At 40.6% G+C, this 23,817-nt stretch overlaps 2 protein-coding genes across 6 annotated transcripts in view; one reads left to right on the forward strand and one right to left on the reverse strand.

Annotated features, from left to right (window-relative positions):
- On the forward strand, nucleotides 1-19,622 carry abcf1 (ATP-binding cassette, sub-family F (GCN20), member 1). 5 transcript variants are annotated; one of them, XM_037092292.1, is made up of 27 exons: nucleotides 3-242; nucleotides 1,575-1,624; nucleotides 1,734-1,811; nucleotides 2,536-2,662; nucleotides 2,756-2,787; nucleotides 2,873-2,971; nucleotides 4,082-4,132; nucleotides 4,413-4,499; nucleotides 7,526-7,579; nucleotides 7,675-7,758; nucleotides 7,851-7,946; nucleotides 8,728-8,850; nucleotides 9,038-9,138; nucleotides 9,634-9,719; nucleotides 9,800-9,939; nucleotides 10,550-10,698; nucleotides 10,918-11,001; nucleotides 11,723-11,847; nucleotides 12,648-12,760; nucleotides 12,850-13,024; nucleotides 13,574-13,648; nucleotides 14,088-14,158; nucleotides 15,601-15,633; nucleotides 16,682-16,850; nucleotides 16,935-16,999; nucleotides 17,083-17,155; nucleotides 19,178-19,622. In XM_037092292.1, the coding sequence occupies exons 1-27, from the start codon at nucleotides 179-181 to the stop codon at nucleotides 19,342-19,344; spliced, it is 2,571 nt and encodes an 856-aa protein (XP_036948187.1). In that variant the 5' UTR covers nucleotides 3-178; the 3' UTR covers nucleotides 19,345-19,622. The 5 variants fall into 5 exon arrangements, with proteins under 5 accessions (XP_036948192.1, XP_036948191.1, XP_036948190.1 ...); XM_037092293.1 differs by having other exon boundaries at nucleotides 1,578-1,624; XM_037092296.1 differs by lacking the exon at nucleotides 7,526-7,579 and having other exon boundaries at nucleotides 2-242.
- Nucleotides 19,620-23,817, reverse strand: part of mrps18b (mitochondrial ribosomal protein S18B) — a 7,941-nt gene continuing 3,743 nt past the window's right edge. Inside the window, exons 6-8 of the mRNA XM_037092302.1 lie at nucleotides 22,091-22,157; nucleotides 21,939-21,998; nucleotides 19,620-19,925 (exon numbers count right to left, since the gene is read on the reverse strand). Coding sequence (XP_036948197.1) covers nucleotides 19,729-19,925; nucleotides 21,939-21,998; nucleotides 22,091-22,157 — 324 coding nt within the window. The 3' untranslated portion in view covers nucleotides 19,620-19,728. The remainder of the gene's footprint in view (nucleotides 19,926-21,938; nucleotides 21,999-22,090; nucleotides 22,158-23,817) is intronic.

Genomic DNA, 23,817 nt, shown 5'->3' on the forward strand with positions numbered 1-23,817 from the left:
CCGCCGTCATCCATCGATAAAGAAGAAGAATGAAACTTTGTTGGTGACCCGGCATGTGCATCATCATCACGTCGTAAGGCCACAGGACATGTGTCTAGCTGATGTAAATCTTACTGGATAGAAAAAGGGCACGCTTTTAGCTACTTTATTTCCAGTACTTTGCAGTTAAAGCAGCGAAATGCCCAAGAAAGTGAAAGAGGAAGCAGAGTGGGTGGGCGATGAAGTCGCGGCCCCTGCAGCAGGTAAGATAACGTTGATATTTAGTGAGAAGCTAGCCAGTAGCGTCACGGCTGGTTCAGTAGTAGCAGTCCGGAGAAGGTGTCATTTATGCCAAACTCCATTGAACATTTAGTATTTTCACACTTAAATTGCTTATTGGAAACGGCGTCTGTTTAAACGACTTTAGCTCATGAATGTCAAGCAGCTTCTGATCAATTCGGATTAACGTGGAATCATGCGAGGGCAGTCATTCCATTACATCCTCAACTTGTATAACTCAACTGAAATGCTCATTAGCTAGCTAACGTTAGATACATTGGGCCTTTAACGCTAACGTCGGGGGAAATATAGTAACGTTAGATAAAATGCCACCCTGTCATGAGGAGGCGGACCAATAGCGTTAGATTAGCATCCGCCGCTAATTTAGATAACTGTTGCCAAACGAATGATTGCTTGGAATGTAGAAAAAAAAACTATTGACAAAACAAAATCATGTGACATTGCTGTGACGTGATTTGAGAGTTAAGTTTGGTACAACGTTAACGATACAGTACGTGGACGGAGCCATTTGGCCGGCAGATGTGACTGTGACAGCATCAGTATAATGTTACAACGTGATTCGAAATGAAAGAGCGAGCGGCTCCATGTTTCTGTGAATTCAGGCGAGCGCGGCTCTCTGTCGGCTCATGAAGGTGATGCAATACTACTACTACAGGCACCGACGTGTTACCTGGAATAATGTGAAGTTTTCGTCTCAGTTTGAAAGCATAATAAGATGCTATTCGGACTCCAGCCATTACTGCATAGCTTTGACTGCCTGTAACTGAAACACTCAGATGAAGTGAAACAATAGCTAGGATGTTAAAAGGGCTGACTCTCATGTTTGAGGGCGTTCAAATCCCAACTGAGTGACCAATGAAGGACCACCATCTCACTGTACAAATGCTTCATTCTTTCCTCACAGATCATTCTTTGGAATGATATGCCCCAACAGCTTTCAGCCTTTGACTACTGCGAACTCATTTCACACCAAACATTATGAATAGTGATTGTATTGGGGTGTATATTACCATGTCCAATTAATTCTGTTTATTGAGAAACTATGCTATACAAGTCCCACACTGTTTATCTGTGGATTTCAAACAATCCTCCCAAACAACCATATCATGTCATATTACAATTCCATAGACAACGCCCAACCCTTAGTGAACCCATTTTATATTGAAAGGCATTGTCCCGATAATGTCTGTCTTCTAAAAGTAGAAGTACTGACTCAGCTTCTTAATTCCAGTAAAAAGAAGTCAGTGTGCAGATCAATGATGTTTTTGTGAAATTAAAAATCTTTTTTTTTTCAGCAGATAAAACTGTGAAAAAGGGGAAGAAAGACAAAACAGGGAAGAAGAGTGTGAGTACGCAATGGCTTATAGTTTAGTTTCTAAGTATTTATTTTCTTCACAGCTGATATTTTCATTTCATCTCTCTGACAAAATGTTTGTTGTGTCATTGCTCTTTAGTTCTTTGAGGAACTCGCCACAGAAAGCATACCTGAAAAGGCAGATGAGGTGGCTGTGAAAGACACACGGGGAAAACAGGTAATCTTCGCTCTGAAGTAGTACTGTGACTAACACAATGACTGTGGTTTAACAGTCCAGAGAAGATACTGGATTTTTGCGGGTTGAAGCCAATATTTGTCCTATTTTCAAGTATTCATTTGCAAAACTAGATATTGATTGATACCACAGGTTTGGCCAAGACCTGCTGACTCATGTTATCCCCGAATGATTTGACAGTTCATTAATACACAAACGTAATTTCTAAGAGACAGATTGGGACTGAAGCAGGGACATAACTTTTCTCCATCACAATGCTTGCATTGCTTTTGAAGCGAAGGCTTATATGCACACTCTGGTAATCATAAATGTTATTGGAATCAACACTGAACAAAGCGAATAAAGTATCTGGCTGGACTTAAATGTGTAATCGGCCCCTGTGGAAAGCACTGAGAGAAGGATTGATACTGCAGCAGGATAATGAGCCCAAACACACATCAAAGCTTTGACAGAACTATTGGACGACCTCTTGTGACATCACAAGAAGCTTTGTGGAACACTGTGAGATCATGCTGACATAACATGGGTCAGCAGGCCTGTGCAAAATCATGAATCCATGCAGCTCAAGTGCACACTATCATTAAAGCAAACGGGACACACCAGATATCAAGATATTTGGAAATTCATATATCTGTCATTGCGCAATATAGGCCAATATCCAGAGTATTAAACGCCCTTGACTGATAGGAATTATTTTACTTTTCAGCCTCAGAAAAAGAAGAAAGACCGGCGGAAAGGAAAAGGTGGAGATGTAGATGAGGACGAGGAGGAGGACGTCATGCTGAAGCTGAAAAAGCTTTCTGTGCAAGCAAGTGATGAGGAAGATGAACCAGGTCTAATATTTCAAGCCTGATCCTCGCATTTTAATCATTTTTATTCTCTAGAAGTTCAGTCATTTATCTGTGTTCTGTCTCTCCTTTCAACAGCCATCATCCCCAGTAAAGGAAAAAAGAATAAGGTTTGTCATCAGACTATATTTACCTTTACCTCTACATTTCTGACCTTCAGCATATCGGAAAGTAAAGCATGTCTGCTGTCCTTAGGGTGGAAACATCTTTGCTGCTCTCAGCCAGGGCCAGAGCGATGATGAGGACGAAGATGAGGAGGATGATTTAGATGAAGAAGATAAACCATCAATAAAGGTACAGTGCTGACTTTCAAGTAGCTTAAATACCACAAAAAAAACAGCATTAGTGTGTGGTGTTGACTGATCTCATCTCTGGATGTTGTACTTCTTAGAATGTAAATAATGCTACCTGCTGTATCTGCTGACCTAAAAAGTTGGAGTCAGTTTTTTCAGGAGCTTGTAGGTTCACATTAGTGTTTTATTGAAGTGAAGTTTGCATCGGTCACTTGTTTCTGTCATTTGCAGAAGTTCACCAAGAACCCACGTCTGTCCTGACCAGTAAAATTCCATTGTGTATTTACCCACATTTAAAAAAAAACAAAACAAAAAGAACAACAAAAAACCCTGCATATACACGCTGATCTTTATGTTGAATAAAAAAACAAAACAAAAAAAAAACTAAGTACTTGAGAGGAACTTGAAATTAGTTGACTCAGATTAAATGTTTCCCCCCAGTGGAAATGCAGCTATTTCTGACCTCAGTCCAATGCAAAACTGCACAACATAACATGTGTTACACATACATTAACAGGTTGACTCTAAATAAAGTTTGGCTTACGAGGCTAGAAGTGTGCGGTGTGCATGCTCTAACTAACTGTTAGACTAACAGTCAGTTAGAGAACAGTTCTAGTTCTAGAGAACTGACCTACTAGGATTTAAGTTAAGATAGACAAAATGAGTGTGACAAATGGTCTGATACCTCTAAACTGGTGTTAATGGAAAGGCAGCATACCACACAACGATACTGAGCACCTTCCAGGTGTGAGCGTGGAACTGTGGAACTGTGGAACCTGGAAAACAGAGTATCACTCTCACTGAAACCTCCCTGAATTAATAAATAAAGTTTAAAAAAGAGTGATGATTTCCTAGAAGGAGCATGTGAGAAACTGAGTTGGCTCCTACGCAAAACATGTGAACCCTTCTGCCAGTTCTTCCAATACTAATGCATGTGGAATTCGCAGGCACAAATGTACGGCATGATAATCGTGAACTCTAAAAGCATCTTAATGTTCTCCTTTGAATCTGGTGCTTGTAGCGGCTACTTCTCTCCTTCAACAAATGTTTGAATCAACATTCTCTTAAACTTCTGGGTATTTTTCTACGTGTCTGTGCGTCTTTGATACAGGAGGTTAAGAAGGACAAGAAAAAGGACAAACCTATTCCCAAGAAGGCAAAGGTGGGTGCTGGAAAATCTAAGCCCGGCCATCTTTTCCCTGCTTTTAACTTCTCTTTTCAATCCACTCATTAACCCCATGGACAGATTGTGACTCTGGAACACAGATTGGTGTCACATATAGTAGTGTCTTTTTCAATTGACTTCTCATCCAGACTCTCATTTCCTGCTGGTGTCTGCCTGGCAGTTCACATGTCTTTTCCATAACTGAATCAGTCGGTCTGTAGACATTTCAAAGTTGCAGCAACTTGCTTCAAGTGATTTGTGTGTATGCATTTGTCAGGCTGTATCTTATGAGGAGGATGAGGTAGAGAAGGACGATGGTGACGAGAAAACCAAAAAGAAGAAGAAAGCAGAAGCAAAGTCCAAGGTGGGTGCTTTCAAACTCTAAATGAATGAATCATGGTTATGTAAAGTCACTTTGTTGGACATTTCTCTTTATTTTATTGAGTGAATGACCTCTTCAGTTACTAGACTGTCAGACTGCCATCTCCCTGTTCCACGCCGCCGGCTCATCCATTCACATGGGTACGGTTTGCCAATGCTGTGCCCCTTATTTCATCTGGAGGCACATGACTGCCACAGCAAAATTTCACCCCTCGTCGCATCTGAGACTTTCACACAGGATGCAAAGAATTGGTGCAGGATGGTTAGGGTTAGAACAGGAGTACATAAACACTATTTCCAAAAGTATTCGCTCATCTGCCTTGACTTGACTTGATATGAACTTAAGTGACATCCCATTCTTAATCCATAGGGTTTAATAAGACGTCGGTCCGACCTTTGCAGCCATAACAGCTTCAACTCTTCTGGGAAGGCTTTCCACAAGGTTTGGGAGTGTGTTTATGGGAATTTTTGACCATTCTTCCAGAAGTGCATTTGTGAGGTCACACACTGATGTTGGACAGGAAGGCCTGGCTCTCAGTCTCCGCTCTAATTCATCCCAAAGGTGTTCTATCGGGTTGAGGTCAGGACTTTGTGCTGGCGAGTCAAGCTCATCCACACCAAACTCTCTCATCCATGTCTTTATGGACCTTGCTTTGTGCACTGGTGCACAGTCATGTTGGAACAGGAAGGGGTCATCCCCAAATTGGTCCCACAAAGTTGGGAGCATGGAATTGTCCAACATCTCCTGGTAAGCTGAAACATTCAGAGTTCCTTTCACTGAAACTAAGGGGCCAAGCCTAGCTCCTGAAAACAACCCTGCACCAGACTCATCTATCAGATTGCCAGATGGAGTCCGGTGGCGACATGCTTTACACCACTGCATCCGATACTTTGCATTGCACTTGCGGATGTATGACTTGGATGCAGCTGTTCGGCCATGGAAACCCATTCCATGAAACTCTCTACGCACGGTTCTTGAGCTAATATGAAGGCCACGTGAAGTTTGGAGGTCTGTAGTGATTGACTCTGCAGAAAGTTGGTGACCTCTACGCACAATGCGCCCCAGCATCCGCTGACCCCACCCCGTCATTTTACGTAGCCTGTCACTTCGTGGCTGAGTTTTTGTCATTCCCAATCACTTCCACTTTGTTATACTACCACTGACAGTTGACTGTGGAATATTTAATAGCGAGGAAATCTCACAACTGGACTTGTTGTACAGGTGGCATCCTATCACAGTACCACGCTGGAATTCACTGAGCTCCTGAGAGACATTCTTTCACAAAAGTTTGTAGAAACAGTCTGCATGCCTAGGTGCTTGCTTTTATACACCTGTGGCCATGGGAGTGATTGGAACACCTGATTTCAATTATTTGGATGGATAAGTGAATACTTTTGGAAATATAGTTTATGTACAAATGGAAACATGCCCTGTCCTTTAGTCTGTGAATGTGGACATTGTCTTTGGGTCAAAGACAAGAACTGTGGAGGAAAAGAGCTCTCCAAATTGACCAGTGAATCCATAAATAGATGCATGTGACATGGAAAGGATTCATGTTTTTAGTCTGCACAGTTGGTACTGAACTGTAGGTGTTCTTCCTGCCTAGCTCCAGGTTTGTTGCACCTCCACTGGTGCCCACATTGTCAGCTGCAGTGTCATCACATTACGCTTACAATTACACTGTTCACAGTGTAAAACATTATGTACGGTATATACAATGTATATGAGTCTATTTCTATTTTCTGACCTTTTTTGTTATATTTTTATTCTTTTTATTAATGTCCTTTGGCTGCTGTGGTGAAGAAATTGCACAGGGACATTTCCTTGACCCCTATTGCCGCTAGCATTCTTCAAGAGTTGCCCTATCCCTTAATCTTGTCGTGCTTTTTCAGCCATAGTCAGAAGCTATACTTGTCTGTCTCTGCGGTTATTTCCCTGGTACCATTGTGCATCTTGGCTCCCCTTAGCCCTAGGTCTTGAGCAGATGTGTTGTCTCCCACAAATCCACTAGCACCCACCTCCACTAGGTAGAGCCTCATGCTCCATCCACCTTCTGCTCTCTTCCTTTTGTGGGTTGCCTCCAACCCCTCCTCCCATGGCCCTGTGAGCTCCACTAGCAGTGCCGATTTTCTGGCTGTGGTCCACAGTACAATGTCTGGCTGCAGTGTGGTGCTGGTGATTTCACTGGGAAAATGAAGCTGCGTGCCCAGGTCTTTCTCCATGTTCCACTCCAGGCATGGTGTCAGGACCTCAGATGCTGGACTTGTGTTGATGTTGGGTGTAGGGTCTCCCTGCCTGAGAAATTGGATCATCCGCTTTACTAAACACCTAGACGTGCTGACATCATTCCTTCATTTCTATTTTGTGGCTGATAGTATTGTTAAACTGTGACATTACAATCTCTTCCATGAGTCGACCCTCCCCTTGTTGATGGTCAGTGCAGGAAGATTAATAAAAAAACTGAGGTAGAAATAGTTGTAGTCTAGCAGTAGTTGTAGTCATTAGGGCGATTGCTTGGAGGGATTCTGAAATGACTGATTATTACAGGCCCGGAGTTCAGTGTTGAGTTGGTGTTGTTTCCAGTCAACTAACCTGTTGAGTATGAACATTAAAGTTTTACTTTAGGTAGATTAAATCTTTTGGCGCAAGTTAACATTGCAAACTCAATTTACAGTTGCACACTGTCTAGCTTGAATAGATCAGCAATATGGCATATAAAACCTAGATTGTCCTGCAGTGATTTACCTTCTTTATTAATTAAAATTAATAGTCCACTGAACAACTTAACCTGAAATGAAATTCACTGGTTGCTGAAAAAAGCTTTCTGTGATGTTGAACAAATTCAAATCACTGTATTTAATTTCACATACATTTTTGATGCAGAATAAAATGTGTTTGTTTTGCTTCAGACACCTTTTCTCAATTGCATGCTTTTGCAATACCTGTTTTTTTTTTTTTTTTTTTTTTTTTAAATGGAGATAGTTTAAAATATCAAAATGTTTTTTTAGTCGCCAGAAACTGATGAGAGTGAGAAGCCAAAGAAGGGGAAGAAAGAACCCAAGGCAAGAAATGAGCAATGATGTTGGCTTTGTTCTTTTAATTTTTGTTATCCCATTTTAACATCATCCTTCTAACCTTGATATAATCACCCATGTAGAAAGGAAAACCTGCTGAGCGATCACACACTGAGGGTGAAGATGAGGCGGAAGATGAAGAGAGTGACGGAGGTGACATGATGATGGTATGTTTGTCCACCACAAAGTAAAGCGCTCTTCTCCTTGTATGTTTTGGATTCCTGTTAATGTTTCTTTCTTCTCTGGCTGTAATCGCCAGAGTGCTGAGGATGTCATTGCTGAACAGGCCAAACAGAAGGAAGATGACCCATTTGCTAATCTAAGCAAAAAGGAGAAGAAGAAGAAAAAGAAAATGGTAATTACTATTTATTCAGTTGCGACAGTTTATTTATATACCCTGGCAAAGTCATGAGGAGTCATGCTCGGCCTGTGAAAATAGTAGTTCCCCAGCTTTCTTTGAATAAAGACATTGTCTCATTGATGTTATTTTTCCTCTGTAGTCTAAGAAAAAAAGATTTTGATGCCATGCAGATTAGCTATATATTGAACATAAAATGTTGCTTTCTATAGAAAGTATTTATTGAAATTTCAAGGCTAAAGAATTTTGTTTTGTCTGAAGGCAGCCTTAACTATCGCAAGCTAAGTTCTTCACATCCCACCTTTTTTTAATCAGTTTTTCTTGTTAATAGACCGTCCTGGACTTGTAACCGAGTTCTTTCAAAGACATGCGCTGTCCAGGTACTAACTGATATTGCCATGTAGATGTTGTTCCTGGAACACTGTAATAATGTTTCTCTACATGATAGTTGGGGAAAGATAATCATGCAGCTGTGGTGAGGAAGACATTAAAGCATGATCTGTTTGACAGCAGTTTTGACGTGGTGATTCTGATGTTTATTCAGTTTGAAAACCTCATCTGCACCTATAATTATAATTGATTTAATAAGTTTCGATTTTTTTCAGCAAAATTTTCAAATGTTCCCTGCATCCCCCATTCTCCAGTGCCAGGATTTGCATTTTGGATTTGATCTTTGGGACCACACTAATTCTCAGTTAAAAGAAGAGCAAAGAAATCGTGCTGCACTTCAAACCTGTCCTCAAGATATCAATGTTTGTGGTGGTGTATATTGTTACAGATGGAGTATGAACGTCAGGTGGCCAGTGTTCGTGCTCAGAATGCCTTGGAGGGAGATTTCTCCATTTCCCAGGCTGAGATGTCCTCCAGACAGGCCATGCTGGAGAATGCCTCTGATATCAAGGTTGCACACGAATTACAATAATTTTCAAATTCTTGCACCATAATGAAAATGTGATCCTAATTATTTAAAAGGACTCGATGTAAAAGCTCTAAGGTGCTTTCAACAATGAAAAAAAGTTTTGATGTTGCGTGTGCTGCAGAAACTGTATTGTCTGTTTGAGGATCTGTTGTGTGTTTTTTTTTTTTAGCTGGAGAGGTTCAGCATTTCTGCTCATGGCAAGGAGCTTTTCGTCAACGCTGACCTTCTGATTGTGGCAGGAAGAAGATATGGTTTAGTTGGACCAAATGGGTAAAAAAAAAAATAATTGTATGAATTACTAGCAATGAATACATGCACAGAAATGACAGTACTCTGATAACCAGGTGTTGGATGGAATTAATGTGTAGAACCACTCTGATCATGGAAAATGTTTATAATTAACATGAGTTAGAGTTTCAGTTAGAATTCACACTTTGCATTAACATGTCTTGAGCTCTTGAGTGACCGCTTGTGATATGACTTCCTGTCTCTATAAGCAAATGAACACCAACAAGAAATGTAAATGGACACAATGTTTTTACACAAAGAAGGAAATTACTTATTCATAGCATTACATTTACAAGACAGCCCAAATAGTTAAAAATGTGTCAGACTGTGTTTCTCAAATTTTATACAGTTTATCTGAGCTCAACATTTCATAAAATTGAGCTTGACTGGTTGTAAAAGTAGCCAGCGTGTTGCTCGATGTTCACCTGTATATTGATAATAACTGATGCAGTGTTCTCTTATCTTCTCATCTTTCAGCAAAGGAAAGACCACATTACTGAAACACATAGCCAACAGAGCTCTTAGTATTCCCCCCAACATTGATGTTCTGCTGTGTGAACAGGGTAAGAATGTGCCCTCCAACGTGTCTCCGTCCATACTGTTATCATCCACTGACTCTGTCATGTACTTGTGTTCCTGTTAGAGGTGGTGGCTGATGACACGCCAGCAGTGCAGGCAGTGTTAAAGGCAGACACCCGGCGTCTGAAGCTTCTGGAGGAGGAAAGACAGCTCCAGGCTCGTCTGGAGAAGGGAGAGGACAATGTGGCTGAGAGACTGGATAAGGTGTGTCCGTCTGTCTCTGTCTGTCTGTCCTTCCACACTTGCAGCTTGTATTGCTAAAAAATCATTGCGACAGTCAGCCGTTCTAACCAGGACTTCAGTGCTCTTTCCCTCTGAAAAAAGCATCCCTTCTTGTGAGTAAGAGTCAGACAGGGTCTGCTGTTTACTGATAGTGATTATGTTATTTGGACTAAAAAATGTAACTCTGTCACTTTCCATGACGCATGTTGGGACAGCATCTTGTTCCCGACATATAACTCAGCATATGATTTATAAACAGTCAAATAAAAACACACGTACCACCATGCATGCTGTATGACACGCTAATGTAGATATGCAGACCCTTCACTGTGGTGATAAAGCAGAGTCTCTGTATAGAAGTCCTCTCTTCCCTGAAGTGTTCATTTAAACATTACATCACTGTTTATTTCATCGCTCAGTCTCCCAGCTTTCTTTTGCGATTTGGGGATTTTTGGTCACCTTCAATATTATGTTCAAATATTGGTTTAGATAATCTAGTTAAACTGCTGGCTTGTTTACAACCTGCCTTTTGCTTACATTATCTGATTACTCTGGTTTCTTGATCCGTCTCCATGTTCGTCTTCCTCGACAGGTCTATGAAGAGCTGAGGGCAATTGGAGCTGCAGCAGCTGAGGCCAAGGCAAGAAGGATCCTGGCTGGTCTGTCATTTACCCCTGAGATGCAGAACAGACCCACCAAGAGGTTCTCTGGAGGATGGAGAATGAGAGTCTCCCTGGCCAGGTACACCAATAGAAACTTCATGAATAGAACTGGTCCACTATAGACTGGATCACTGTGTGTTGGACTGATAAGATATATGTGATGTGTGCTCTGCTAGCATCTTCTGATAAAGAACAATTTGAAAAAAGACGATTACATTCGAAAGAACATGCGTTGTCATTTGGTCTATGAACCTGTGAGAAGTTATTTTTCATTCACTCGTACCCTCCATACCTACAGAGCTCTGTTCATGGAACCCACTCTACTGATGCTGGACGAACCCACCAACCACCTGGACCTAAACGCCGTCATCTGGCTCAACAAGTACGAAGCAGCACTTTGAATTAATGTGATTGCCTGTATCATATCACTCAGCCTTTTTAAAACCGTAATTTTGAATTAGAATTAATAATGGGAAGTCAAGTTAGTATAACAATCAGTGCTGGTCTGTGGATGAAGTTAATTTAGCAAATCTGAGTTACAAAGTATGACAATATCTGTACATTTCCAAATCCAACAACACTTTACATAACTATTACTAACAACTTAACTTCACCAACAACGCCACTCTCAGGCCAGACTTTGTTGTGGGGCCAGGCTGTATGGCGTCAGCCTAATATTGTGATTTTTTTTCTGTAGGCTATACCACAGTACACAATATAAATGCCTTTGTATTTGTGTACTTGTTTAAGTGCTTCATAAATGTTAAGACTGGGCAACAAATTCAAATATCACAATATTTTTAACTAGGGGATGACTAGTGGTAGTTTCACAAAATGTTAGCACGCTGAGATTTTTGATAAATTACCATCAGTAATGTGGATAAAATGACTGAGCAGGGGTAAAGACAAGTAATAGATGTAAGAACAGTCTGGTATGTTCTGGTAATGACATCATGTCATCATTGTCTTTAGTCTTATTTAGTGATCTGCCTCCATCAGGTACATACAGCTCAGCCATTTGGCTACAGAGCTGATAAGACAAATTATTTGATGTAGCTCTAAAATATTCATGCATATTTGTGTCTTTTCGCTTCCACTTGCAGCTACCTTCAGGGCTGGAAGAAAACTCTCCTCATCGTTTCCCACGACCAGAGTTTCCTTGATGATGTGTGTACAGATATCATCCACTTAGACAACCAGAAACTCTACTACTACAGAGGGAACTACTGTAAGTATCTTCATAAATTGGGGATATTTTTCGTGCTTAAGATAACTTTTTTTTGATGAATTTTGTTCACACTAAGAAAATATGGATAGCGGATATAAAATTCAATTTATAGAGAAACTGGATTGTGTATTGATATTTTCAGTGTCAGCAGTTTTATTACACTTTTTATGTAGTTCTCGGTGAGTGGTGATACCAAACTTTTGTGAGCTTGTGACTTTCACCAGCCGCACAGATATCAAGCTTGCACTCTTTTACTTGAACGGATGGTCTCGTTTTCATGGAGTCACACAGAGGGGAAGGGCTGTGTGTGTGAGATGCTTGAGTGACAGTGAGACGGAGGGAGAGTAGGGAAAGGAAATGCAGCTGAACGAATAAGCAGTGTTTTTTGAATAATGTTTAAAAAAAAACAACAACAAAACCGAACTGCAATATGTGGTGGTCGGCGTTGATTCTGTGGCACACCGCCATGAATTGGTCAGTGTATGGGAAGCACTGTGAAGGAAGGCATACACTCAGATGCATCGAGAATTGGTTTGCATTCGAAACTTTGACAGCTGAAACTTAAATCGAATTATGAGGCCAGTGAAGACTCATACCTCTAGTTCTCATACAGTTGGAATTTAAACATTTCCTAATGATTACTGAGCTGAAACAGAATTAAAAGATCACAGCAACCCAACAGTGAGAGTTGAAAATATGTACAAATTTGTGACAAAACAAGAAAGACTGTGATGGCGATATGGGTAGACACTGGTGCGTTTAATTACTTGGATGTTGATTACATTTTTATTTTATTCAAGTGACCTTCAAGAAGATGTATGTGCAGAAGCAGAAAGAACTTCAGAAACAATACGACAAGCAGGAAAAAAAACTAAAAGATCTGAAGGCTGGTGGCAAGTCCACCAAACAGGCTGTGAGTATGTCTCCCCACCCAGGATCTAGTTTCATAAATCTCAAATGTTTTGCGTCTGATATCACATTTTTTTTAATGTCATCTCTCAGGAGAAACAAACTAAGGATGCCCTGACCAGAAAGCAGCAAAAAGGCAAGAAGAAGGGAGGTCAGGAGGAGGAGAGCCAGGATGCCACAGAGCTGCTGAAGAGGCCTAAAGAGTACACTGTCAAGTTCACCTTCCCAAACCCACCTCCTCTCTCACCACCCATACTGGGACTTCACAGTAAGAACATCTGCAGACTGCAAATTCATTTATTACAAATATATTGGGGTGAATGTTTCTCGTTTCATGTCATATCGTCAAATCCTCTGGGATGTAATTTCATAACAGTAGTTCAATAAGGAGAGTCTGTCGTGATTAGACCCCAGCATGATATCATTGTGTCATAAGGGGGGGCAATAAAGCCGTGTGTGGTATACTATCCCCCCCTGACTGAGTACCATGGTGGTAGTGAGTGGATGAAGAGAATGGCTCAGATATGGATGGATGTGAAGAGGACTGGGCCTGGAGGTGAATGGGATGGAGGAGGGTTGTGACGATTCGCACGGGAATGACAGCTGACAGCAGCAGAGGAGAACAGATTCAAATTTGGACAGCAATGATATGATTGACTTAATAAGATCGTGGCATAATCTGAGAGTAAATTGTCAATGTCAGCTGATTGTGAAGGATGTGGGTGAAATATGAATGATGAGCAACATAAAAAGTCTTCCTGATTGAACTTCGGAAATTTGCCTAAAAGTTTGACTACATGGTTTCTCCCCTGTACAGGTGTTGACTTCTGCTATGACAGCCAGAAGCCACTATTCAGAAACGTGGACTTTGGAATTGACATGGAGTCGAGGAGTAAGTATGCTATAATCTACGGGTAACTTGAGAATATTTACACATACGCAACAAAGAGACAAACAGCTGCAACACAGGTGGCACTACTCACATATTTTCATTGATGTGCCAGTGGACTGTTAGATATTATGTGCACTAGAGGAGGAATATGGGCTGAGTCAGACCTTTGCTAACAACAAAAAAACTTGAGAATTGCCTTGAGAACTTCTTGTAGTGACAAGTGACGAGTAGTGACAAATCTCAACACCTAAAGAAGATACTTAATTGTTGATTTTGAGATTGTTGGAGAAAATCCACCATTGTAGATTAGTTTCTCTTCCAAACTTCCTTCCATTGTTGTTGTGGTTTGTCTGTCACTGATAATCTCATTGTGAAGTCCTGTCCTTACTGTTCCACTTTTTATTTCAATTCTGAAATAAGTTTTTTTTCGTTCTTCTAGTTTGTATAGTTGGACCCAATGGTGTTGGGAAGAGTACCCTGCTGCTGCTGCTCACTGGGAAGATAAATCCTGTAAGTATGAAGAAAAAAGTACATGTATGTACAGCTGAGTTTTTTTCCTTTTCAGTAGACATGTATTTATTGAATTGTGGCATTAACAATTCACTTATCACAATCACTTATCACTTTTACACAGCCCCGTAACACCACAGCGGTGGTTCGCCAATTCTCCACCGTTAATGATTCACACAGAGCGAAGCACCGCTGGCGTAAAGACAAACCGCTGTGTGATTCACATAGAAAGCCGGCGCTGCAGCTCCTAAAGAGACGTGACGGTACACTTCATGATGCTGACGTGTGTGTTTACAAAATGTTTCCCCGGTGTCCTCCTGTCAATCTAAACCCGTTTATGCATAATTACATAATCGCCATCAGCAAACTGGAAGCTGTTTGACTCTGTCACTCGAGATTAAGGAGGCTGTTTTCCAAGCGAAAGTTCACTGAAGTTTCGGTTTGGAAGGCTGACCATTGCAGCGATTTTTTTTTTTTCATCATAAACACTTGGTGAGTTGAATTTTGTTGCCAGTGACAGACGCTGATTTTTGGGCAGAAATGTGACCAGGAGTCAGTAGGACAGGCGGGAGGACAGACGCTTCTCCACGTCGAGCTGCGGTATTTTTTTCTTCATATAAGTTGCCAAAGACAGTTACAGTTACTGCGTTACCTTAGTTTGGTTCTGTAATGTTGCTTTGTGGGACATTTCTCCGGCTCATCTATACACACTGGTTCAGTTATTGAAATGTTACATGAATAAAATGTTAAATTTTTTTATTTTTATTTTAAATCGAGGTTTGTATGGAACCGTAGTTAAAAAAAATCGTGATACAAACCGAATTGACTGTGTCAGCCCTTACACAAAGTTTAGAGGATGGTCGACAGGATTTTTAAAGTGAAACTCTCACCAAAATGCAACCTGGGGTCTTTTTGTGAATGTACCCAAGTTTGTTTTAAACGTTTGTTTAACAGCATAATTACACAAAAGCACCACTTGACCGTATTTTTGTTTTCGGGTCAAAATCATTTTCAATGGAGTGCTGGGGGCAATATTATGTTAGCATCAAAATCGCTATTTTTAAAACACTAAGAAGGCTCGACAGAGCATGAAACATTGCTCGTAGTATCACCAGGGTCTCTACACATGAACTCTAATATTGAGAACATTGTTTGTGAACACAGAGTTCACTAAAAAGAAAGTTTCTGAACAACTCACTTTACCAGTTGTTTTTCCGCTTGCTGTCGTCTTGCCAATCGAGAATCTCCGAATGCGACGTAACATGGAAGACCGTTAAGATGGCCAGTCGAGAATCTCATTTCATTAGCGTGTCTGTGCTAAAGAAACTCATGAACTTAAAATATATTTCAAAAGTTTGTCTGATGTATACCAAATACCATGTTCTTGACAGGATGTTTCTTTCTTTCTTTTTTTTTTTTTCTTTTCTTTTTTTTTTTTTTAGACCAAAGGTGAGATGAGGAAGAATCATCGTCTGGTGAGTAACATGCTGTTGATGATGTTCGGCCTTCCAAATACTGTCCTTACTGTCCTGGCATTGGTTTTCATAATGTTTTCATTATTTTAATGTGTTCACGTGACCTGACAGTTTAGAGCTAATGATGGGTGCAGCTGTTAAAGAAAAGGTTTTTCAGAGAGATTTGCACATCCTGTCTGGCACATTACAAACTTGACAGTGGAAACTGGAAAGGTTAAACTGTTGTCAACTTGAATGATTTGGCAGCTTATTGACCACAGGTGTGTGCTGAGACACAAAGCAGATATGTAAACTCATTTGTACATTGTATCTTTGCAGGTAATGTCACTGCTGACTGTATGTATACGCCCATTGGCCTCAACATTAAAACAACCTATTTAATATAATGCAGGTCCTTCTTGTGCAGCCAAAATGGCTCTGACCTGTCAAGGCATGGGCATAATCCTCCAAGATCCTGGTGTCTAGCACCAGTCTATATTGCCCTCCTGAGAAGTTGTTGAGAAACTGCTCCTCGTCCTCTGAGACTGTAGTGTCTCAGAGGTTGAGGAGCAATGTTCTTCTCACAGGACGGCTTGTGTTGTGTATTTCGTAAATTCTGTATCTGTGATATAGTTGCTTTTCTGTCTCAGTGAACTCTGCTTGATGTGTTGATCTTCTGATGGTGTGATCTTTGGCTTAGCCTGAGCTTTGAATACAACCGATCTAGTTTCTGCAAAGCCTTTGAGTTCCACGCACTGCCCTCCTTGAAACTTTAGTCTAGCTACGATGGGTAAAAAGGCCCTTTTGGTTTCACTAGTGACGCGTTTGTTTGCTTTCTGTATCTTCAAACCTTTATGATTATTTCCAGTTTTACGTGACAGTATTTGAGTTTTTCCAATGTGGTCTCAGATTTTTGAACCCCGCTGTGTCTGCTTCGTTCTTTTTGAAGTGAACAGCCCATCTGTCTACAGCATGAACACATGGTTATACGGTAAACGGTCTTCAGTGGCCCCTGAATACCAGTATACATGAAGAAAAGTTGAAACTTTGGTGTTATGTTTGCCTACAGAAAGTGGGTTTCTTCAACCAGCAGTATGCTGATCAGTTGAACATGGAGGAGACCGCCACAGAGTACCTGATGAGGAACTTCAACCTTCCCTACCAGGATGGCAGGAAGTGCTTGGGACGTTTCGGCCTGGAGAGCCATGCCCACACCATTCAGATCTCCAAACTCTCTGGTATGAACATCTATCACACTTGTACTTTGTCCTGTAAAACTGTCATGACTTTCTAACATTGTGTCTGGATTCTATCTCTTATAGGTGGCCAAAAGGCCAGAGTGGTGTTTGCAGAGCTGGCCTGTCGTCAGCCTGATGTACTGATCTTGGTAAGGGCAACTGAGCCTTTTGAACCACACTGTTGTACCACGAGAATAAATACTACGACTAACTGACTTCTTTTCTCTCATAGGATGAGCCCACCAACAACTTGGACATTGAGTCAATTGATGCCTTATCGGAGGCCATCAATGAATACAAAGGAGGTAAGAACAATGCTTTATTGACAATGCTCACTGTGCATCTTTTTGATATATGGTTCATAAGAGTGTGCATTCGGGCTGTCTGTGCAGTAGATAGCAGAGGTGGATTTCATGGTTGATGACAAGATTCAGTTCCCATCAGTCTCGTTCCCATCAGTCTCGTTCGTTCGTTCGCTTGCTCGCTCACTCGCGTTTCAGGAACAACGTTGTTTCGCCATGAATCATGTAATGCACAGTCTTCAGCTCCTTATTAACAAATGATCGTGCTAATGGTCAACATAACACTGTAGTTCAAGGCAAACACATAGCTGCATCATCATGATTATGTGTACTTTTAGACCACACAGCATTGCATAATGCGTATATTCACCTTGACATTAAATTGACATGAATGAAATGAAATGTTTTTTTTTTGTCATGGAAACAGTTGCTATGCATTCCTGTTTCTCATTGGCTAAAATTTAATGACAGTGTCCTAGACTGAGGATACGATTGGCTTGCTCTCAGTCCTCTTCACTACTCTGATAATTAAACAGTGAACAACACAGCGACTAGTCTGTGAGAACGAAAGAACAATGAGAGGGAAGTGAAACGTGGAATCAGGTCAGTTTGTTCACGTTAAAGAGTCGTTCCTTTGAACTGATTCCTTTGCAAACGAGCCATCTTTAGTAGACAGATGCATATATTTTAGAAATTGACATGACCAGCAAAAGCAGAGAAAGGACAGTGATATTTGCTTTTACTCAAGAGGTAGAAAACCTAAAGGACCAGAATGCATTGCGCCGACCGAGACAAATAAAAAGTCAAGCTGATGGTCAACAACATCTCTATATCTGGTTGATTAGACAGTTTTTATGGATGAGTAGCACCACTATTAAAGATGTCCAAATTTGAGGATCAACACTATAAAGGAGGATGAGCCACAGGAGTTTGAAGGCCATTAGGGATGTGATGCACTCCAAGCCAAATGACCAGGGTGTACTTTTTGTTTATTATCTATGTTTTCATATCACAGATGATGAGCATTCAAATATGGGTCTTAATATATTTATTATTTTTCATATTTGTAAGTAAGTTCTATCCAATAAAATCAGTAATATAACATTTTAATTTATAGAAACAGCAAATAGTCATAGATGTTTGGATTATGAGCAGCAGCATGGTGCGGTGGTTAGCACTAACCACACAGCCTCTTCAAGGTGGGAATCATCTGTGGGAAAGTAGCAGAGGTGGAATGAAGGGATACTTTTGTTCGGCCTCTGATCCGCCAGCTGAGGTAGTAACTGAAGACCTTTTCACACAGAGATGCCCTTTGTTTGTTCACACTGAACCAATCGTCGCCGGCATAAAGCTGCTCAAGTGTGTTGCGAAACCAAAAGCGGCGTGAAGCTACACATGATAATGTTAAGTGTCCACCCAGTTGCCACATTTATCAGTATGTATCGACTGTAACTGCATCCATACAATTTAAACAGTCAAAGTGTTGTAACTGAGATGCTGACCCACCATGCGTTGTGGAAAATGACAAAGGGAAATTTTTTGCACTAAATGACATCACGAAAATCACCATTAGTAAAAGAAGACCCTGTCTGGCTGGTGATTTTTTTTCTATACAAGTTGTCAAACACAGTAAATACAATAGTGGAAGGAGACGAAGGCACATAATCATGCTCTCACTGCTGGAGATGGATGCAGTGTTGTTACTGATCAGCTCATATATATAGTGGAAGACATATCAGGAAAAACAGATGAAAAGTTGGAAATGATAAAAGAAAAAAAGAAATTTAGATTACTGAGATATTCGATGAAAAAATTAAATAAAATTGATCCTAGAATGTTCTCATGAAGTTTGTAAAAACTCTGTAGAGTCATATGCCGGATTTAGTCAGAGTAATGTCTAAGAGGCACAAGCAGCCAAGACTACAATCTAATGTTCAGGTAACTGGTAGAGCAGTTTTCCATGTATTTAAACATCAGTGTACTGGTTGGCTTGACATTACTAACATACTTTCCATTCTTGTCCAGCTGTGATTATTGTGAGCCACGATGCCCGGCTCATCACGGAAACTCAGTGTCAGCTGTGGGTTGTAGAGGACCGCTCGATTAACCAGATCGATGGAGACTTTGATGATTACAAGCGGGAGGTGCTGGAGTCCTTGGGAGAGACCATGGTCAACAAGGTCAACCCATGATCACAATGAGCCGCTGTCAGGACACATTACAGAATGACAGTGTCTATCAGTCATATGCTAACTTTGCTCCATCTGGACCGGTCAGCATGTCTCACAAAGTAACATTAATAACAAAAAATGTTGATTTCTTCTGGATGGTCTTTAAAAGGTTGAATGTCAGATACTGCAGTGTTGATCCTACTATTAATTTCCATAAATATAGAGAGAGGTGAAAATGTCTGGATTATGAATGGTGGTTGTGAACTACTAAAGTGAAACAATAAAATAAATACACGTTTTCATGTCTGAGGTTTTTATTTGAATACGTGAGCCACACAAGCCAGTACACATGTACATCAAACCAAAGACTTGCAGTTAGTTATTGCATTATGGGAAAGATAATGATCACTTCAGGTAAGCCTTGTACAGCTTCTTGACTTTAGCCACTTCCTTTTCATCAGGCGTGATTTCACTGTACCATTTATACCAAGTGTCACCAGTGGTTAAGGATGGGGGAGAAGGTGTTGTCCCCACAGCATCATGGGAATTGGAGTAGTCCTCTCCGGAATACTCCACAAACGGAATCTGAAAAGGAATGAAGCCTAAAACAAGACACAGTTTGTTAGTATGACGGGACTTTCACAATGTCAGATTTTCACTGGATGATTATTGTGGTAAAAATAATCCATGATAATGATATTATAGCAATAAGGTGCCTATAAAGAGTGTTTACTGCCTTGGATGTTCCCCCTTTTATAAAAGGAATCATGGTCAATATTATTTGGCTTTTTTGACAGAAAAATAATTTCTAATGTCAAAGTGAGAACAGATTTCTATGAAGTCATGTCAGTTAATTAAAGATATATATAATGTAATATAAGTGATTGTTTAAGTATTCACCTCCTTTAAATTAACTGACCCAATTCAACCGAAGTCAAGCCAATGGTGATGGCAGTCTCACAATTAGTGAAATGGAAATCATCTGAGTGTAGTGAATGTGTCTCAAAAGCTTGTAGTATAACACCTTTGCACAGACACCTGTGGTCCAGTCACTGTTAATCAGTACTCCTGGCTACAATTACGCCATAAAGACAAAAGCTATTTAGCTCAGTGGGCAGAGTGGGCATCTTATGTACTAAGGGCTCTGAACTCGCTGCAGCAGCCCCAGGTTTAAGACCCGGCCTGGGGCCCTTTGCTGCCTGTCACTCCCTCTCTCAACCTGTTTTTTGTCATTTTTTTCAACTGTCCAGTAAATAAAAGGCCAAAAAAAAAAAAACACTCCAAGAAACTCTGTGAAAAGGTTATTGAAATTCTAAGTCAGGGGATAGATACAAAAAGTTCACTTAACTCCATCATTAAGAAATGGAAGGAATATTGCATATGTGTAAATTTGCCTAGAGCAGGCCATCCACACAAACTGAGTGATGGAGGCCACCACGACACCTTTGAATACTCTGTAGGAGTTAAAAAGCTTCAAACAGCAGAGCTGGAAGAGACTGAATTTGAAAACTGTTGCCTGAGATCTTCAAGCTTTTTGGAGATTGGGAGCAACCATACACTAGCTAGCTAACAGTAAACTGCCACTACAGTTTTTTCTTCTTTTTCTGTTGTATGGTGGCAGGCAACCAGTGTTAAGGCTCTTGACCACCACCTACTGTAACAAAGTGGGAATAGAAAGAAACAAAAACAATTGGAGAGGTGCTGTATTATTCACACAATTGAATATAAGTATTACTGATACAATAAAAATATTTCATTTTCTGAATATCACAGTAATTATTAATATTAGTTATCAATGACACTTCTGTGATACCTGGCTGGTTTTTCTGGAAAGAAAAAATCACTTCGACCATCTGATGAGAATTTTTAACAAATTTAACAAAAAAATGCCTTCAGGTTGGTGTGGGCAGACGTCACTCAGTCAGTGAAATCAAATTTGCTCTTGTTCAACAAGTTGATAACCACCTTTTTCGGCAGTTTGGTGGGTATAGTCCCATGAGTCATTGCTCCAACAGGTTTTCTCACTTTGAACGTGTCAGAACTGAATTCTGGGGTAATGTCAAGATGTGTTGGCTATAGTGGCATGTAGTGGTAATGTAATAATGTTGCTACATAAACTTGTCAGATTCTGCATTGTGATAAATCTTAGATGCTTGACGAGGCTTGTGATGTTTCAACACTACCTCGTAGTTCTCCCACACATCACATACAGTATCGTCGTTTTGAGGACTAATGATGTGCCACGTGTGACTGCGTTTAGCCATCCTCAATGTCCTCTCTCTGTTAGTGAGTTTGTGCATTATATAACCACACTTGGCATATGACCATGACAAGCGAAAGTAGGTCTTATCAACTGTGTATGATTGAGTTAAATAGTGATAACGAAGTTAAACCCTCTATTGTCTGTGTCTATGCTGATGAAAAATTACACATTTAAACCAAGTGACTGAGTTTAGATATCAGTTTTTAAATATGCAAATCAATCCTGTGGCAGAAACATTTGGGATCAGAAGTATCAATACTTCTCTCTTATTCTGCACACCACTGAAGAGGACCTTAAAGGGGCTGTTTATAGTTGAGCACGATATATTTTGAATCTTGATTGTCTTACGTACCATGATCTTGTGCTGCGTTGATTGCCTCATTTAGCTTCTTCTGCTGTTTCTGACACACTCCTGGAGACAACAGAAGCATCAATTCATGAGCCACCTGGTAATAATCAACTGGATCACAAGTGCTTACTCTGATGACATGTTGATCTTCTTACCAGTTCGAGTGGAATCATACACCATCCCAGTGTGGGGGCTAATGAACTGCTGAAGCAATTTCACATTCTAAAAGAGAAGACAGAATTGAAGTGTACAGTATGAGGGGAAATGAGGCAATACAGTTTCTAGCAAAAGTATTAACCCCCCTTGTACGCTTCCACATTCTGTCACGTTACAGCCACAAACGTAAATGTACTTTGATGGGATTTTATGTCATAGACCATCACAAAGTGGTGCGTATTTCTTAAGTGCAATGAAAATGATACATGATTTTTAAACATTTTTAAAAATTGCAAAAGAGTGGTGTGCAAGAATATTCACTCCCCTTTACTCTGATACACTTATATAAAATCCAGTGCAACCAATTGCCTTCAGAAGTCACCTAATTAGTACATGGAGTCCACCTGTGTGTAATCTAATCTCAGTATAAATACAGCTGTTCTATGAAAGCCTCAGAGGTCTGTAAGAGAATATTAGTGTATAAATAGCATCATAAAGCCCAAGGAACACACCAGACAGGTCAGGGATAATATATAAAAATATCCCAAGCTTTGAACATCTCATGCTCACTATTCAATCTATCACCCGAAAATGGAAAGAGAATGCCACAACTGCAAACCTACCAAGACATGGCCGTCCACCTAAACTGACAGGCTGGGAAAGGACAGCATTGATCAGAGAAGCAGCCAAGAGGCCCATGGAAACTCTAGAGGAGCTGCAGAGATCCACAGCTCAGGTGGGAGAATCTGACCATAGGACAACAATTAGTCATGCACTTGACAAATCGGGCCTTTATGGAAGAGTGGCAAGAAGAGAGCCATTGTTGAAACAAAGCCATGCAGTTTGCCACAAGCCATGTGGCGGGCACAACAAACATGTGGACGAAGGTGCTGTGGTCAGATGAGACCAAAATTGAAGTTTTTGGCCAAAATGCAAAACGCTATGTGTGGCAGAAAACTAACACTGCAAATCACCCCGACCACGCCGTCCCCACCGTGATGCCATGGAGATGCTTTTCTTCAGCAGGGACAGGGAAGCTGGTCTGAGTTGGTGGGAAGATGGATGGAGCCAAATACAGGACAATCTTGGAAGAAAACCTGTTAGAGTCTGCAAAGACTTGAGACTGGGGTGGCGTTTCACCTTCCAGCAGCACAACGACCCTAAACATACAGCCAGAGCTAAAATGGAATGGTTTGGACTGAAGCATATTCATGTGTCAGAATGTCACAGTCCAGACCTAAATCAACTTGAGAATCTCTGGCAAGACTTGAAAATTTCTGTTCACAGACACTCTCCATTCAATCAGACTAAGCGTGAGCTATTTTGCAAGGAAGATTTCAGTCTCTATATGTGCATCGCTGGACTTGGAGCTGTCATTGCAGCACAAGGTGATTTTGCAAAGTTTTGACTCAGGGAGTTGAATACTTTTGCATGCCACACTTTTCGGTTTTTTATTTTTAAAAATGTTTTAAAACCATGTATCATTTTCCTTCCACTTCACAATTATGCACCACCTTGTGTTGGTCTATCACAAAAAATCCCATTAAAATACATTTACATTTGTGGTTGTAACGTGACAAAATGTGGAAATGTTCAAGGGGGGTGAATACTTTTGCAAGCCACTGTAAGCTGTTTTGCATAATACAGCAACCCCTCCACCACTTACTATTCTTGAATATATGATCCTGGTCTCTCTGTAAGGGAACTTGAAGAAGACTACTATTTA

Source organism: Acanthopagrus latus, chromosome 3 (genome assembly GCF_904848185.1).
Source record: "Acanthopagrus latus isolate v.2019 chromosome 3, fAcaLat1.1, whole genome shotgun sequence".
Taxonomy (NCBI): domain Eukaryota; kingdom Metazoa; phylum Chordata; class Actinopteri; order Spariformes; family Sparidae; genus Acanthopagrus; species Acanthopagrus latus.

Excerpts from the sequence above, each read along its gene's own strand:
- abcf1 (XM_037092292.1), top strand. The coding sequence starts at position 179 with ATGCCCAAGAAAGTGAAAGAGGAAGCAGAGTGGGTGGGCGATGAAGTC. Across the intron at positions 1,812-2,535 it reads AAGACACACGGGGAAAACAG|CCTCAGAAAAAGAAGAAAGA; the intron begins GTAATCTTCGCT and ends TTTACTTTTCAG. Across the intron at positions 15,634-16,681 it reads TGAGGAAGAATCATCGTCTG|AAAGTGGGTTTCTTCAACCA; the intron begins GTGAGTAACATG and ends GTTTGCCTACAG.